Below are 15,256 nucleotides of genomic sequence, written 5' to 3' on the forward strand. Positions count from 1 at the left end.
TGTAATAAGATGTAACATAGGGTAATAATAATACACTCAGGAACGGTGTTACTGTAATAAGATGTTACAGGGGTAATAACACACTCTGGAGCTGGGTTACTGTAATAAGATGTTACATAGGGTAATAATAATACACTCAGGAGCTGGGTTACTGTAATAAGATGTTACATAGGGTAATAATACACTCAGGAGCTGGGTTACTGTAATAAGATGTTACAGGGGTAATAATGAGGAAAATACTGACATAACTCATTATGATCCGTTACAGGACAGAAGTTTGCTGGAACCTCTAACACTGCCCACCACACCAGTAAGAGAAGATGCACCTGTATCCATTTCCTCGCCCCGCTCCCCAGTATCCCCGGCCCTCCCTGTATACAACCAGCAGATTGCTGATCTATGTATTATTCGTGTCAGCATGGAGAACACTCATGGGAACCTGTATAAGAGCATACTGGTAAGATCTGCAATGTGTTGTGAATACTGTCTGACACGGATGTGCCGGTGTCTGTGTGTGAACCATTTAACAGGATATTTAGACTCCTTGACGAACTGCAAAATTAGTGGAACCACCCATCTAGATTTCATGCCTACTTCCCATCCTATGAAAACACCCCAGTAGAATCTACTTGCGGCTACATTTGCTGGTTGGCAGATGTTCCAGAGAATGCAAAATGGTGGAAGGAGTATTAACATCACACTAAAGTCCAGCCCAGCTGCACTTTCAGCTACACACTAATTTCAACTTTGCAATATTGGCCTAAATATGTAAAGCGAATTAAGCAAGAAATATGGCCAGTGCCATCCCTACCTCGCATTGCACCTGGTGCGGGCAGGGACGGGGAGGCTGTATTCTGCGCGGCAAATAAAGGGTGTGGCCTCACGTATGGGGACGTGGCCTCGCGGCCCAAACCCCCCCGTTTTTTTAAAAACCGAGGGTGCCGGAGGTGCAGGCTGCCCCCGGGGACCAACCTGTGTGAAGTGCCGGCTCCCTCACTATGCTAGGAGTCGAGTGTTGCATGTAATGCAGCACCCGGCTCCTGTCACTGAGGGGGAGCTAGCACTTTGGTGTCACCCCTCGGCTGGTGACACCCGGGTGCGGCCCGCACCCCATTGTGACGCCAGTGGATATGGCACAAACGTAAATTATGTTTTCGGTCTGGCCGCAGATGCCAGATAATTACATTATGCTAGAGTCCACCTTTGTATAGTAACAATCTGTGCGACTGCATGAGGAAGCCCATCCCGCCCACTGTTTTTACGTCTTCTATTTATAATTTATCTAGGACCTTATAGAAGATAATAACTGGAATCAGATTGGTTGCTATGGGCAACATCTCCTCTTCGAATTTGCACCCCCTTATCCAATAGTCCTAAACCGTAACAATCCTCGGGATGTAGTCAGGTTACCGACACTGAAAGCCCGACATAGAACTAAAGGTAGGCGTCCAAATCCTGACGCCAATCATTAGCCCCACGACTAAATCCCGGCGTCTGGCATACCGAACGAAGGTAAGACAGGGGTCTTAGGTTATATCCGCAGGGGGGGGGTTAGGTTTAGAAACCCCCCGGGGGGGCTTAGGGTTAGACTGGGGAAAGGGGGGGTTAGGCACCACTAGAGAGAGGTTAGGGTTAGGCAGCCCCCCGGGTGGTTAGGGTGCGGGAAGGGGGGGTAGGGATAGGCACTAGGGGGGGGGGGGAGGTTAGGTTTGGGCACCACTAAGGGAGGGTTAGGGTAGGGAGAGGGTATGGTTGGGGTACTTACCAGCCGCAGTCAGGATTTTCAGCCTTCGGTCTTACACTGTCGGTAATTTACCTGGCGGCTATTCAGCCACCGGGATTGCATACAGATTCCAAATCTTCAACCCCGCTGTAAAGGTCCCACTGCTGGCCCAGGCCTGAAGATGCCGGTATTCCTCCCCTCTCCGTGCAAACGCTTCTGTAGGCGATCCTGTATGGGAGCGACTATAACTCATTCTAGTGATGGCCATGGGTGGGTTGCCATCGATGGTGCCATCAGTGCTTAGCAGCGATGGCATGAAACCACCGACAGGAAACATCAATGTTTTCACCCATCAAAGGACATCACATGTTAAATTAACTTTGTGGAGAGGCACAAATATTAGAGCTCCTCTGCTCCACCTGTTAGCACATTTGTCTCAACCCATGTGAAGGTGGTAGGTATTGTCCCTTCTTTCATTATGGAGAGCGTATGGGGTAGGTGACTCTGGTGTTCGTGGCAATTGAATAGTGTTTTTATGGTAAAGGTTTTGGGGGCAGCCTAGTGCTGTAGAAGCGAGGTAATTCCCCGGGAGAACCTGCCACACTATCCTGTGTGCCGTGACCATGCAATTTTATGCACGGTCACCTCTGGAATAATGTTTGTTTATAGTTTCTGCCAGTTTATTCTAATTATACTTAGCATGGATGACTGTCACCAATATATTCTCTCTCTGCACACATTTCTCCCCCAGCTCACCAGTCAGGACAAATCCCGGGTTGTAATACAGAGGGCCTTACATAAGCACAACATAGAAATGTGTGGCGCTGACGACTTCCAGCTGGTGCAGATATTATCGGACGGCAAAGGTGAGGACGGATAGGCGCAGTATTATCGGATCGCAGCTGTTTATGTGGTGACTGATTTCTCTTCTATATTAGGCTCTTTGATATTTTCATACCTGGATTAATATTCATGAGCATGCAACCAATAAGCTCACTAGGGTGGTGCCTCACACCTCACAGATCTGCCTATTCCCTAGTAAACTGCATTCTCAAAAACATTGAGCGCTGGGCGCCTCAGTACATTCCTCAGCGTCTGCCACATTTGCATATTTCGTCCAGCAGTGGGCACCTCAGTCCATGCACAATCACTTCTGTGCACCAGAGGAAGGGTTGATTCTGGCATTAGGATAGAGTGGGAGACGCGGCTACAGTCCAAAACGCGCTAAAGTGGTCGCAGCAGCGTGTGACACAGAATCAGGCCCTTAGTGTGTTCTTATGTAGCACGGCAGTAGCTCTGACACGTGTGGTGCGATTGTGGACCATTTAATCGTATGTTTGTGGTCTTTCACCTTTCTGGGTTAGTGTTATGTAATATGTGAGTTATTTCCTGTATTTTATTACCTAGCAGTTTACTTGTTTCCTTATTGCAGAACTGACCATCCCAGACACCGCTAATGTGTACTACGCCATGAATACGTCAGCCAACTTTGACTTTGTGCTGAGGAGAAGACGTGTCAGTTGACCTTACGTCCGTCGACCCCACTAACATCCATCTCAACTATCTACATTTTCCTGATTTAATACGCACTTCCGAGATTCATCAAAAACACCAATTATTGACATATATTGACACTGGCACACGGTATAAAACTGCCGGAATCCGTAGCAACCAGACGTTTGGTTTCCCACTATACAAATGACAGATAGAATCTGAGTGGTCGCCATGGATACGGCACCTGTTGCATGTGCACCAAGTTTCATAAGAGTCGGCCAAAGTGCAAACACCTGAAATTCAGTATTATTCTGTTAAAACTTATTTATCTGAGATTTTAGTTTTGCTAGATATATTTCATTTTTTTTTAAATGATCTTGAACACACGGTAGACGATAGTGGCGACCCGCAAAAACAACAGCACATGTACTGTGTACGTAGAACACACGGATAGCTGTGCTCTGTTCTCTAGGTCAGGAGAGCTAGAGGTGGTGAAAGGGCGATGTTGCTTTACTGCTTATGATATTTCAAAGGATCGACCTGGATGAGGGCTAAGCTGAGACCTTGTGTGCAGGGTACTGTGATGACGGGTTATAAATAAGGAAGGCACATCTAGGTATTATTATATATATATATTTGTAAATATAATGACCAAACAAAGACTCCAAAAACCACTTCTGGGCCAATCGGGTGCTAACGGTTATAGCGGTGTGCAGTTTGTTATTAACTTGTGCATGTAGTGATACAGTAGAACCACTTTAGTTAATTATCTTGCACATCCCTACATATTTGGAGAATCCTGTGTGACGTTCTCTCCCAGGCCCCAGACTGATATAGGACCACTTATTTTGTGACCAAAGTGATTACTAATGGGTTTCTCATTAAGATTTAAGATCTAACGAGGCTAATTATGTTATTACCATTCATTATTGACCAAATAACATGAGCACTAATAATGCAATTATATATAGTTTGTCCAATAATATGGCCAACATTGGGCTTTAAAGTCCAAATAACGTGACTTCAGTCATGCAATAAAAATAACTTTAATATCGACTGCGGAGTCTTGTGTTGGTGGGTGGGTCTGTGGTCATCATACTGGAGATGATGGTTGGATCATTCTACTGGTTGGGGGATCTGAAGGCATTCTACTGGTGTGAGGGACTGAGAACATTCTCTTGGTGCAAGGGCCTGGGGGGCATTCTAATGTTGGGAGGGTCTTGGGGCATACTACTGCTAGGAGGGACTGGGGGCATTCTCTTGGTGCGATGGTCTGGTGCCTTCTTTTTGGTGGTAGGGATGGGGGGTATTCTGGTGGGAGGGACTGAGGGCAATCTGCTGGTGGAATGGTTTGGGGGCATTCTACTGGTGTGAAGGTCTTTGGATGGGTGGCTACAGTAGCTCAGAGCAGAAGATAGACACAGCTGAGGGCGTTCCTGTTTTGTGCTACACTTACCGTAGATTTTTGTATGGGTGGGAGTGTTTGAGTACATAATACGGATAAGAAGTCAATATACTGACATCAGAGTCTGGGGCTATGGTATAGGAGACAGGGTTTGTAGTCACTGTATTGGCAGTAATGTCTAGAAACATCACGGCATGGCTGGACCCCATAGCAACACTTTTGGAATGGCCTGCATAGCGAAGCCCCACTCTTGGAAGGGGCCCCTGCACTGCTCTGCTGAGAAAGTCTGGGCAGTGACCCATGTACAACGAATCAGTTGCGGGGGTCCCGCAGCGGCTGCACTCTTTCTATCAAGACGAAGAACTTTTTATTCCACATATTGCCTTCCATATTAATTTCAAACAATTATATAGCCCGTCACAGCAAATTAGCACCTTTCTATACATTTGCTGCATTAGGATGTGCAGACCAAACCTACCAAGGAACAGCACAAAGGCCCCTCCGGTTACTCAGGATGGCCAAGTAAATCATGTTGCCGGGGCCAGTGAAGTCGTGTCCAAGGATGCAGCCACTGGCTACGGTACTATTACTCTCGGCTACACACTGCCCCTGAGTGATTGAAGACAGAGAAGCGCCCTCTCTTAAGTCCTTTGTTGCGTGCGTTTTATTCTGTAGGTATTCATAACGGATTTACATCATATTATTCTTTGGGTATCTGTAATATGCTAAAATAATATGTTATATACACAATTAGCCAACACTACACCCACAGATCTAAGTTTAAACTAGGGGTGAGCGGGTTCGGATTTCTGAAATCCGAACCCCCCCGATCCGAGTCAGATCCGAGTCAGGCTCGACTTTTTCCGCCTGACTCGGATCTGAAATCGAGGCAAAACGTCATCATCCCGCCTTCCGAGTCTCGCGGGTTTTGGATCCTATATAAGGTACCCGCATCGGCACCATTTTCTCACTCGGCTGTGGACAGTGAAGAGGGAGGGTGGGAGTTAGGGCTGGCTGGGCTGTGTAGTGTAGTGCAGAGTAGTGTTGTGCTGCGCTGTGCTGCTGTTGTCCACTACTTCAAAGTCCATAGGGGCTGGCTGTGTTGTGCTGTGCTGCTGTTGTTAATAGGGGCTGTGTCCACTACTTCAAAGTCCATAGGGGCTGGCTGGACTGTGTTGTGCAGTCAGTTCTCCATAGGGCTGTGTCCACTCCAAAGTCCTGTGCCGTGTCCCAGTCCTTAAGGCGGTGCTGTAGTGTTGTCCAGGGGGTGCTCTGTCCATCAGGGGTGCTCCCCCCAAGTGCTAAAAAAATAATATTTTTTCTGTGTTTGTGAATTGTGTGCGCAGTAGCCGCACGTGCATCAACAAAGTAGTGCCAAGCGTGCGCCTGTGTCATAACTAAAGGGCCGGCTGGCTTGACCGTCAAAGGGTGCTGTAACCCCCAAAGTACACTCCAAACCAAATAACAAAATATTTTTTCTGTGTTTGTGAATTGTGTGCGCAGTAGCCGCACGTGCATCAACAAAGTAGTGCCAAGCGTGCGCCTGTGTCATAAGTAAAGGGCCGGCTGGCTTGACCGTTAAAGGGTGCTGTAACCCCCGAAAGTACACTCCAGTCCAAACCAAAAAAAAAAATATTTTCTGTGTTTGTGAATTGTGTGCGCAGTAGCCGCACGTGCATCAACAAAGTAGTGCCAAGCGTGCGCCTGTGTCATAAGTAAAGGGCCGGCTGGCTTGACCGTTAAAGGGTGCTGTAACCCCCAAAGTACACTCCAGTCCAAACCAAAAAAAAATAAAATTTCTGTGTTTGTGAATTGTGTGCGCAGTAGCCGCACGTGCATCAACAAAGTAGTGCCAAGCGTGCGCCTGTGTCATAAGTAAAGGGCCGGCTGGCTTGACCGTTAAAGGGTGCTGTAACCCCCAAAGTACACTCCAAACCAAATAACAAAATATTTTTTCTGTGTTTGTGAATTGTGTGCGCAGTAGCCGCACGTGCATCAACAAAGTAGTGCCAAGCGTGCGCCTGTGTCATAACTAAAGGGCCGGCTGGCTTGACCGTCAAAGGGTGCTGTAACCCCCAAAGTACACTCCAAACCAATTAACAAAATATTTTTTCTGTGTTTGTGAATTGTGTGCGCAGTAGCCGCACGTGCATCAACAAAGTAGTGCCAAGCGTGCGCCTGTGTCATAAGTAAAGGGCCGGCTGGCTTGACCGTTAAAGGGTGCTGTAACCCCCAAAGTACACTCCAAACCAAATAACAAAATATTTTTTCTGTGTTTGTGTGCGCAGTAGCCGCATGTGCATCAACAAAGGAGCAGCGCCAAGCGTGCGCCTGTGTCCCATAAGTAAAGAGCCGGCTGGCTCATTTCTTAAAGGGTGGTGTAACCCACAAAGTGCACTACTCTCCAGCAAAAATAAAAAAATATTTTCTGTGTTTAGCCGCACGTATATATCAAATCGATATAACATAAATGGAGGACCAAACTTTCTCCGATAAAAATAAAATAGAAAAAGATTAAGAACCACTTCCTCCTAGTGCTGAAGCTGCTACCACTAGTCATGACATAGACGATAACATGCCATCAACGTCGTCTGCCAAGGCCGATGCCCAATGTCATAGTAGAGGGCACATACAATCCCAAATGACAAAGTTCAGGAAAATGACCTTGAAAAAAACATTTAAATCATCTGAAGAGAAACATAAACTTGCCAATATGCCATTTACGACACGGAGTGGCAAGGAACGGCTAAGGTCGATCCCTAGTATGCTCATGACTAGTGGTTCAGCTTCACATGACGATGGAAGCCCTCCTCCCACTAAAAAAATCAAAAGAGTTAAGCTGGCAAAGCACAGCAAAGAACTGTGCTTTCTAAGAAGATATCACAAATCCCCAAGGAGAGTCCAAGTGTGGTGGTGGTTGCGATGCCTGACCTTCCCAGCACTGGACGGGAAGAGGTGGCTCTTTCCACCATTTGCACACCCCCTGCAAGTGCTGAAAGGAGCACCCACAGTCCACTTGCTGATATGCAAATTGAAGATGTCACTGTTGAAGTACAACAGGATGAGGATACTGGTGTAGCTGGCGCTGAGGAGGAAGTTGGCGAGGAGGATTCTGATGGTGATGTGGTTTGTTTAAATCAGGCTCCGGGGGAGACAGTTGTTGTCCGTGGGATGAAAAAGCCCATCGCGGTCATGCCTGGGCAGAAGACCAAACATTCCACCTCTTTGGTCTGGCAATATTTCTATCCAAATCCGGACAACAACTGTCTTGCCATATGTACCATATGTAAAGGTGGAATAAGTAGGGGTAGGGACGTTAACCACCTAGGAACATCCTCCCTTATACGGCACCTGCAGCGTGTTCATAATAAGTTACTGTCAAGTTCAGAAACTTTGGCTAAGACCGTAAGCAGTCCAGGGACACCTAAATCCCGTTGTCGTGTTGTATCCAAGCGCCTGCAAACCACACCGTCAACTCCCTCCTCGTCAATCTCCTCCTTAGTCAGGATCGGAAGTAGTCCTGCAGGCCATGTCACTGGCATGACTGACTCTCCTATCCGGGATTCCTCCGGAGGATCCTGCATTGCTACGCCTCCTGCTGCCGCTGCTGCTGGGAGTCGTTCATCATCCCAGAGAGGAAGTAGGAACACCACTACTTTTACTAAGCAATTGACCCTCCAACAGTCCTTAGCGAGGAGGATGAAGTACGACAGCAGTCATCCTGAAGCAAAACGTATAACTGAGGCCTTGACTGCTATGTTGGTGTTAGACGTGCGTCCAGTATCCGCCATTAGTGCAGTGGGATTTAGACAATTGATGGAGGTAGTGTGTCCCCGGTTCCAAATCCCGTCTAGATTCCACTTCACTAGGCAGGCGATACCGAGACTGTACAGAAACGTCAGAAAAAGTGTCCTCAGTGTCCTGAAAAATGCCGTTGTACCCAATGTCCACTTAACCACGGACATGTGGACAAGTGGAAAAGGGCAGACTAAGGACTATATGACTGTGACAGCCCACTGGGTAGCTGTATCACCTTACGCAGCAACAGCAGCAGCATCACCAGTAGCAGCATCTCAGAAATGCCAGCTCGTTCCAAGGCAGGCTACGCTGTGTATCACCGGTTTCAGTAAGAGGCACACCACCGACAACCTCAGAGAAACTGAGGGAAATCATCGCCCAGTGGCTTACCCCACTTAGACTCTCCTGGGGATTTGTGATATCTGACAACGCCACCAATATTGTGCGGGCATTACATCTGGGCAAATTCCAGCATGTCCCATGTTTTGCTCACACAATAAACTTGGTGGTGCAGAATTTTCTGAAAAGCGACAGGGGCGTGCAGGAGACGCTTTGGGTGGCCCGAAAAATTTCTGGCCACTTTCGCCATTCAGCGACTGCGTGCCGAAGACTGGAGCGCCAGCAAACACTCTTGAACCTGCCCCGCCATCACCTGAAGCAAGAGGTTGTGACGCGGTGGAACTCAACCCTCTATATGCTTCAGAGGATGGAGGAGCAGCAAAAGGCCATACAAGCCTATACATCCACCTATGACATAGGCAAAGGAGGGGGTATGCACCTGACTGAAGCGCAGTGGAGAATGATTTCCGTGTTGTGCAAGGTTCTCCAGCCCTTCGAACTTGCCACACGTGAAGTCAGTTCAGACACTGCCAGCTTGAGTCAGGTCATTCCCCTCATCAGGCTTTTGCAGAAGCAGCTGGAGAAAGTGAAGGAGGAGCTAAGACGGAGCGATTCCGCTCGGCATTTGGGACTTGTGGATGAAGCCCTTCATTCGCTTTGCCAGGATTCCAGGGTGGTCAATCTGTTGAAATCAGACCACTACATTTTGGCCACCGTGCTCGATCCTAGGTTTAAAGCCTATGTGGTGTCTCTCTTTCCGGCCGACACAAGCCTGCAGAGATGCAAAGACCTGCTGGTGAACACACTGTCAGCTGAAGCGGAACGTGACACGTCAACAGCTCCTTCTTCATTTTCTCCCGCAACTGACAGTTGACAACACGAAGAAAGATCCAAAACCAAAACACAAAACACGAAAAGTGGCCGGTGCACACCCCTAGTTTAAACTAGGGGTGTGCACCGGCCACTTTTCGTGTTTTGTTTTTGGATCTTTCTTCGTGTTTTGGATCTGGATTGGTTTTGCCAAAACCACCCTTCCGTGTTTTGGGTTCTGGGTTTTGGATCTGTATTTTTTTGAAAAAAAGCATAAAGACAGCTAAAATCACAGAATTTGTAGCTTTTTCTGCTCCTATGCTATTATTAACCTCAATAACCTTAATTTCCACTCATTTCCAGTCTATTCTGAACACCTCACAATAGTGTTTTTATGTCCAAAAGGTTGCACCGAGGTAGCTGGATGACTATGCTAAGCGACACGAGTGGGCGGCACAAACACGTGACCCATCTAGGTGTGAAACTGCAGTGGCAGACAGGATGGCAGTTTGAAAAACTAGGCCCCAAACTGTACATAATGCAAAGAAAAAAAAGAGGTGCAAGATGGAATTGTCCTTGGGCCCTCCCACCCACCCTTATGTTGTATAAACAGGACATGCACACTTTAACAAACCAATCATTTCAGCGCCAGGGTCTGCCACACAACTGTGGCTGAAATGATTGGTTCGTTTGGGCCCCCACAAAACAAGCTGGCAATTAATCTGTCCCTGCACAAACTGGCTCTACGGAGGCAAGATGTCATCCTCATCCTCCTCGTCCACCGATTCCTCACCCTCTTCAGTGTGTACATCCTCATCCTCACAGAGTATTAATTCGTCCCCACTGGAACCACAGGTCCCTCTGTACGTTCTGGAGGCTGGTCTCCCTGGAAGAGTTGATAATTCATTTTATGAACATCATCATCTCCACATTTTGTGGAAGCAACCTCCTACGCCTTTCGCTGACAAGGTTCCCGGCTGCACTAAACACTCTTTCGGAGTACACACTGGAGGGGGGGCAACTCAGGTAAAATAGAGCCAGTTTGTACAGGGACCTCCAAACTGCTTCTTTTTCCTGCCAGTACAGGTACGGACTGTCTGACATGCCTACTTGGATGCTGTCACCGATGTAATCCTTTAACAGACAGACGCACGCTTGTCGCTGCTGCTTTGAGGATGCAAGTGCGGCTACAGCCCACACAATTCACAAAGACAGAAGAAAAAAAAAAGAATATTTATTGTTTGTGGAGCGCACTTTGAGGGTTACACCACCCTTTAACAGACAGACGCACGCTTGTCGCTGCTGCTATGAGGATGCAAGTGCGGCTACAGCCCACACAATTCACAAAGACAGAAAAAAGAAGAAGAATATTTTTATTGTTTGTGTAGCACACTTTGAGGGTGTCACCACCCTTTAACAGACAGACGCACGCTTGTCGCTGCTGCTTTAAGGATGCAGGTGCGGCTACAGCCCACACAATTCACAAAGACAGAAAAAAGAAGAAGAATATTTTAATTGTTTGTGTAGCACACTTTGAGGGTGTCACCACCCTTTAACAGACAGACGCACGCTTGTCGCTGCTGCTTTGAGGATGCAAGTGCAGCTACATCGCACACAAGTCACAAACACATTAAAAAAATAGTTTTTTATTTTTTGGAGCACTTTGAGAGTTACACCACCCTTTAACAGACAGACGCACGCTTGTCACTGCTGCTTTGAGGATGCAAGTTCGGCTACAGCCCACACAATTCACAAAGACAGAAAAAAAAAGAACAATATTTTTATTGTTTGTGTAGCACACTTTGAGGGTGTCACCACCCTTTAACAGACAGACGCACGCTTGTCGCTGCTGCTTTGAGGACAGTATCATATGCAGTGACAGTAGACTTGTCAGAAATTGTTGGCACGTCCTTCAGTCCGGACCAGATGTCCAAACCAGCCCTTGACTTATGACACAGGCGCACGCTTGGCTCTGCTACTATATTGATGCACGTGCGGCTACATCGCACACAAGTCACAAACACATTAAAAAAATAGTTTTTTATTTTTTGGAGCACTTTGAGGGTTACACCACCCTTTAACAGACAGACGCACGCTTGTCGCTGCTGCTTTAAGGATGCAGGTGCGGCTACAGCCCACACATTTCACAAAGACAGAAAAAAAAGAACAATATTTTAATTGTTTGTGTAGCACACTTTGAGGGTGTCACCACCCTTTAACAGACAGACGCACGCTTGTCGCTGCTGCTTTGAGGATGCAGGTGGAATCTAGACGGGATTTGGAACCGGGGACACACTACCTCCATCAATTGTCTAAATCCCACTGCACTAATGGCGGATACCGGACGCACGTCTAACACCAACATAGCAGTCAAGGCCTCAGTTATACGTTTTGCTTCAGGATGACTGCTGTCGTACTTCATCCTCATCGCTAGGGACTGTTGGAGGGTCAATTGTTTAGTAAAAGTAGTGATGTTCCTACTTCCTCTCTGGGATGATGAACAACTCCCAGCAGCAGCAATAGCACTAGGAGGAAGTGGTTCTTGATCTTTCCCTATTTTATTTTTATCGGAGAAAGTTTGGTCCTCCATTTATGTTATATTGATATATACGTGCGGCTAAAGCGCACACAAACACAGAAAATATTTTTTTATTTTTGCTGGAGAGTAGTGCACTTTGTGGGTTACACCACCCTTTAAGAAATGAGCCAGCCGGCTCTTTACTTATGGGACACAGGCGCACGCTTGGCGCTGCTCCTTTGTTGATGCACGTGCAGCCACAGTGCACACAAGTCACAAACACAGAAAATATATATTTTTTTGGTTTGGAGTGTACTTTGGGGGTTACAGCACCCTTTAACAGTCAAGCCAGCCGGCCCTTTACTTATGACACAGGCGCACGCTTGGCACTACTTTGTTGATGCACGTGCGGCTACTGCGCACACAATTCACAAACACAGAAAATAATTTTTTTTTTGGTTTGGACTGGAGTGTACTTTCGGGGGTTACAGCACCCTTTAACGGTCAAGCTAGCCGGCCCTTTACTTATGACACAGGCACACGCTTGGCACTACTTTGTTGATGCACATGCGGCTACTGCGCACACAATTCACAAACACACAAAAAATATAATTTTTTTGGTTTGAACTGGAGTGTACTTTGGGGGTTACAGCACCCTTTAACGGTCAAGCCAGCCGGCCCTTTACTTATGACACAGGCGCACGCTTGGCACTACTTTGTTGATGCACGTGCGGCTACTGCGCACACAATTCACAAACACAGAAAATAAATTTTTTTTGGTTTGGACTGGAGTGTACTTTCGGGGGTTACAGCACCCTGTAACGGTCAAGCCAGCCGGCCCTTTACTTATGACACAGGCGCACGCTTGGCACTACTTTGTTGATGCACGTGCGGCTACTGCGCACACAATTCACAAACACAGAAAATATTTTTTTTTTGGTTTGGACTGGAGTGTACTTTGGGGGTTACAGCACCCTTTAACGGTCAAGCCAGCCAGCCCTTTACTTATGACACAGGCGCACGCTTGGCACTACTTTGTTGATGCACGTGCGGCTACTGCGCACACAATTCACAAACACAGAAAATTTTTTTTTTTTTGGTTTGGATTGGAGTGTACTTTCGGGGGTTACAGCACCCTTAACGGTCAAGCCAGCCGGCCCTTTACTTATGACACAGGCGCACGCTTGGCACTACTTTGTTGATGCACGTGCGGCTACTGCGCACACAATTCACAAAGACAGAAAATTATTTTTTTTTTAGTTTGGACTGGAGTGTACTTTGGGGGTTACAGCACCCTTTAACGGTCAAGCCAGCCGGCCCTTTACTTATGACACAAGCGCACGCTTGGTACTACTTTGTTGATGCACGTGCGGCTACTGCGCACACAATTCACAAACACAGAAAATATATTATTTTTTTAGCACTTGGGGGGAGCACCCCTGATGGACAGAGCACCCCCTGGACAACACTACAGCACCCCTTTAGGACTGGGACACTGCACAGGACTTTGGAGAGGACACAGCCCCTATGGAGAACTGACTGCACAACACAGTCCAGCCAGCCCCTATGGACTTTGAAGTAGTGGACACAGCCCCTATTAACAACAGCAGCACAGCACAACACAGCCAGCCCCTATGGACTTTGAAGTAGTGGACAACAGCAGCACTACACTACACTACACAGCCCTAACTCCCACCCTCCCTCTTCACTGTCCACAGCCGAGTGAGAAAATGGCGCCGACGCGGGTACCTTATATAGGATCCAAAACCCGCGAGACTCGGAAGGCGGGATGATGACGTTTTGCCTCGATTTCAGATCCGAGTCAGGCGGGAAAAGTCGAGCCTGACTCGGATCGGACTCGGAGGGGTTCGGATTTCAGAAATCCGAACCCGCTCACCCCTAGTTTAAACAAAAGGTATATGTGTTTCTATATTAATATTTCGGAAATGTAGCGAGTGAGACACTGCAATAGGGAGGAAGAGATAACCGGCAGACAGGCCTCTTAGAGGGGACAATCATTTGCATGACATTACCACGTGGAGAGGTGGTTACCTCACAGTTTATCCTGGGCATAGATATCAACAAGGCGAATGGTTTCCGCCATCACATAAATCATACCGATGGTGAGTTACCATCTATTGGGAACCAATCGATGGTTAGAATCATTGATAGTTTCCAGAGAAGGCATGTTCCTGGTAATTTATCTATTGTGCATGCGCAAAACACAGGGAAAATGGCAACTGCAAAATTTTCCCGGTGATATGTGCAGTGTCGCCACCGCCGGCAACGTAGGATTCTGTAGAGGCGAGTATCAAACATGGGTGCAGGGTGTGCGGTGTGGGCACTGCACACCCTGCACCCATTATAGGTCACTGATAGTTGAGTATGCGTGAAGAGAAACCTGCAGTCAGTGTAGTAGGAAATCCGCTCACCCACCACTAAGCTAGTGAGCAGGGCAGAAGACTGTGAAAGTGACAACCAATCACTGCAAGCCCTGTTGCCTAGTGGGACAACCACTCCAATGAACATGGGAAGCGCTTTTTGAGTGGTGGAGACAAAAAAACTAAGCATTGTGATACTCACTAGTCGACGGTGATGAACATTGCATCTATTCTAATGGATGGATCTTCTATCTGGGCCAAAATTAGGATTTTCTTCCCTTGGGGCAAGGCAGTATTTTGGTAAGCACCCTCCCGCCCCCCAAAAAATAAAATAGTGGACAAAAGGATTTGTGGTGTCATGACACATTAATGCCCCTTACAGCACATTATGCCCCTTACAACACATTATGCCACACAGTAATGCCACTTACAACATATCATGACACACAGTAATGCCCTTTACAGCACATTATGCCACACAGTCATGCCCCTTACAACACATTATGCTACAGTAATGCCCCTTACTACACATTATGCTACAGTACTGCCCCTTACAACACATTATGCCACACAGCAATTCCCCTTACAACACATTATATACAGTACTGCCCCTTACAACACATTATTATGCAACACAGTAATGCCACTTACACTTTGTGCCACAGTAATGCCAGTGACAGCAGCCCCCCCCCCCCCCCCCCCAGAACTGACAGATGTAACACTATTAAAAACATACCTTCACATTAAACTGGCATCTCACTTTACGTCAGCACCCTTCTCTTACCTGC

The 15,256-nt window shown here is 47.2% G+C and overlaps 1 protein-coding gene across 2 annotated transcripts in view; it reads left to right on the plus strand.

Moving 5' to 3' along the window:
- Positions 1–4,266, plus strand: part of RGL3 (ral guanine nucleotide dissociation stimulator like 3) — a 78,764-nt gene extending 74,498 nt beyond the window's left edge. For both annotated transcript variants that reach the window (XM_088473902.1, XM_088473903.1), the window contains 3 exons: positions 269–457; positions 2,475–2,589; positions 3,156–4,266. In XM_088473902.1, the coding sequence (XP_088330028.1) occupies positions 269–457; positions 2,475–2,589; positions 3,156–3,247 (396 nt within the window). In that variant the 3' untranslated portion in view covers positions 3,248–4,266. The remainder of the gene's footprint in view (positions 1–268; positions 458–2,474; positions 2,590–3,155) is intronic.
- Positions 4,267–15,256: the final 10,990 nt, after the last annotated feature.

Source organism: Taudactylus pleione, unplaced genomic scaffold (assembly GCF_031769625.1).
Source record: "Taudactylus pleione unplaced genomic scaffold, aTauple2 ptg000145l, whole genome shotgun sequence".
Classification (NCBI taxonomy): domain Eukaryota; kingdom Metazoa; phylum Chordata; class Amphibia; order Anura; family Myobatrachidae; genus Taudactylus; species Taudactylus pleione.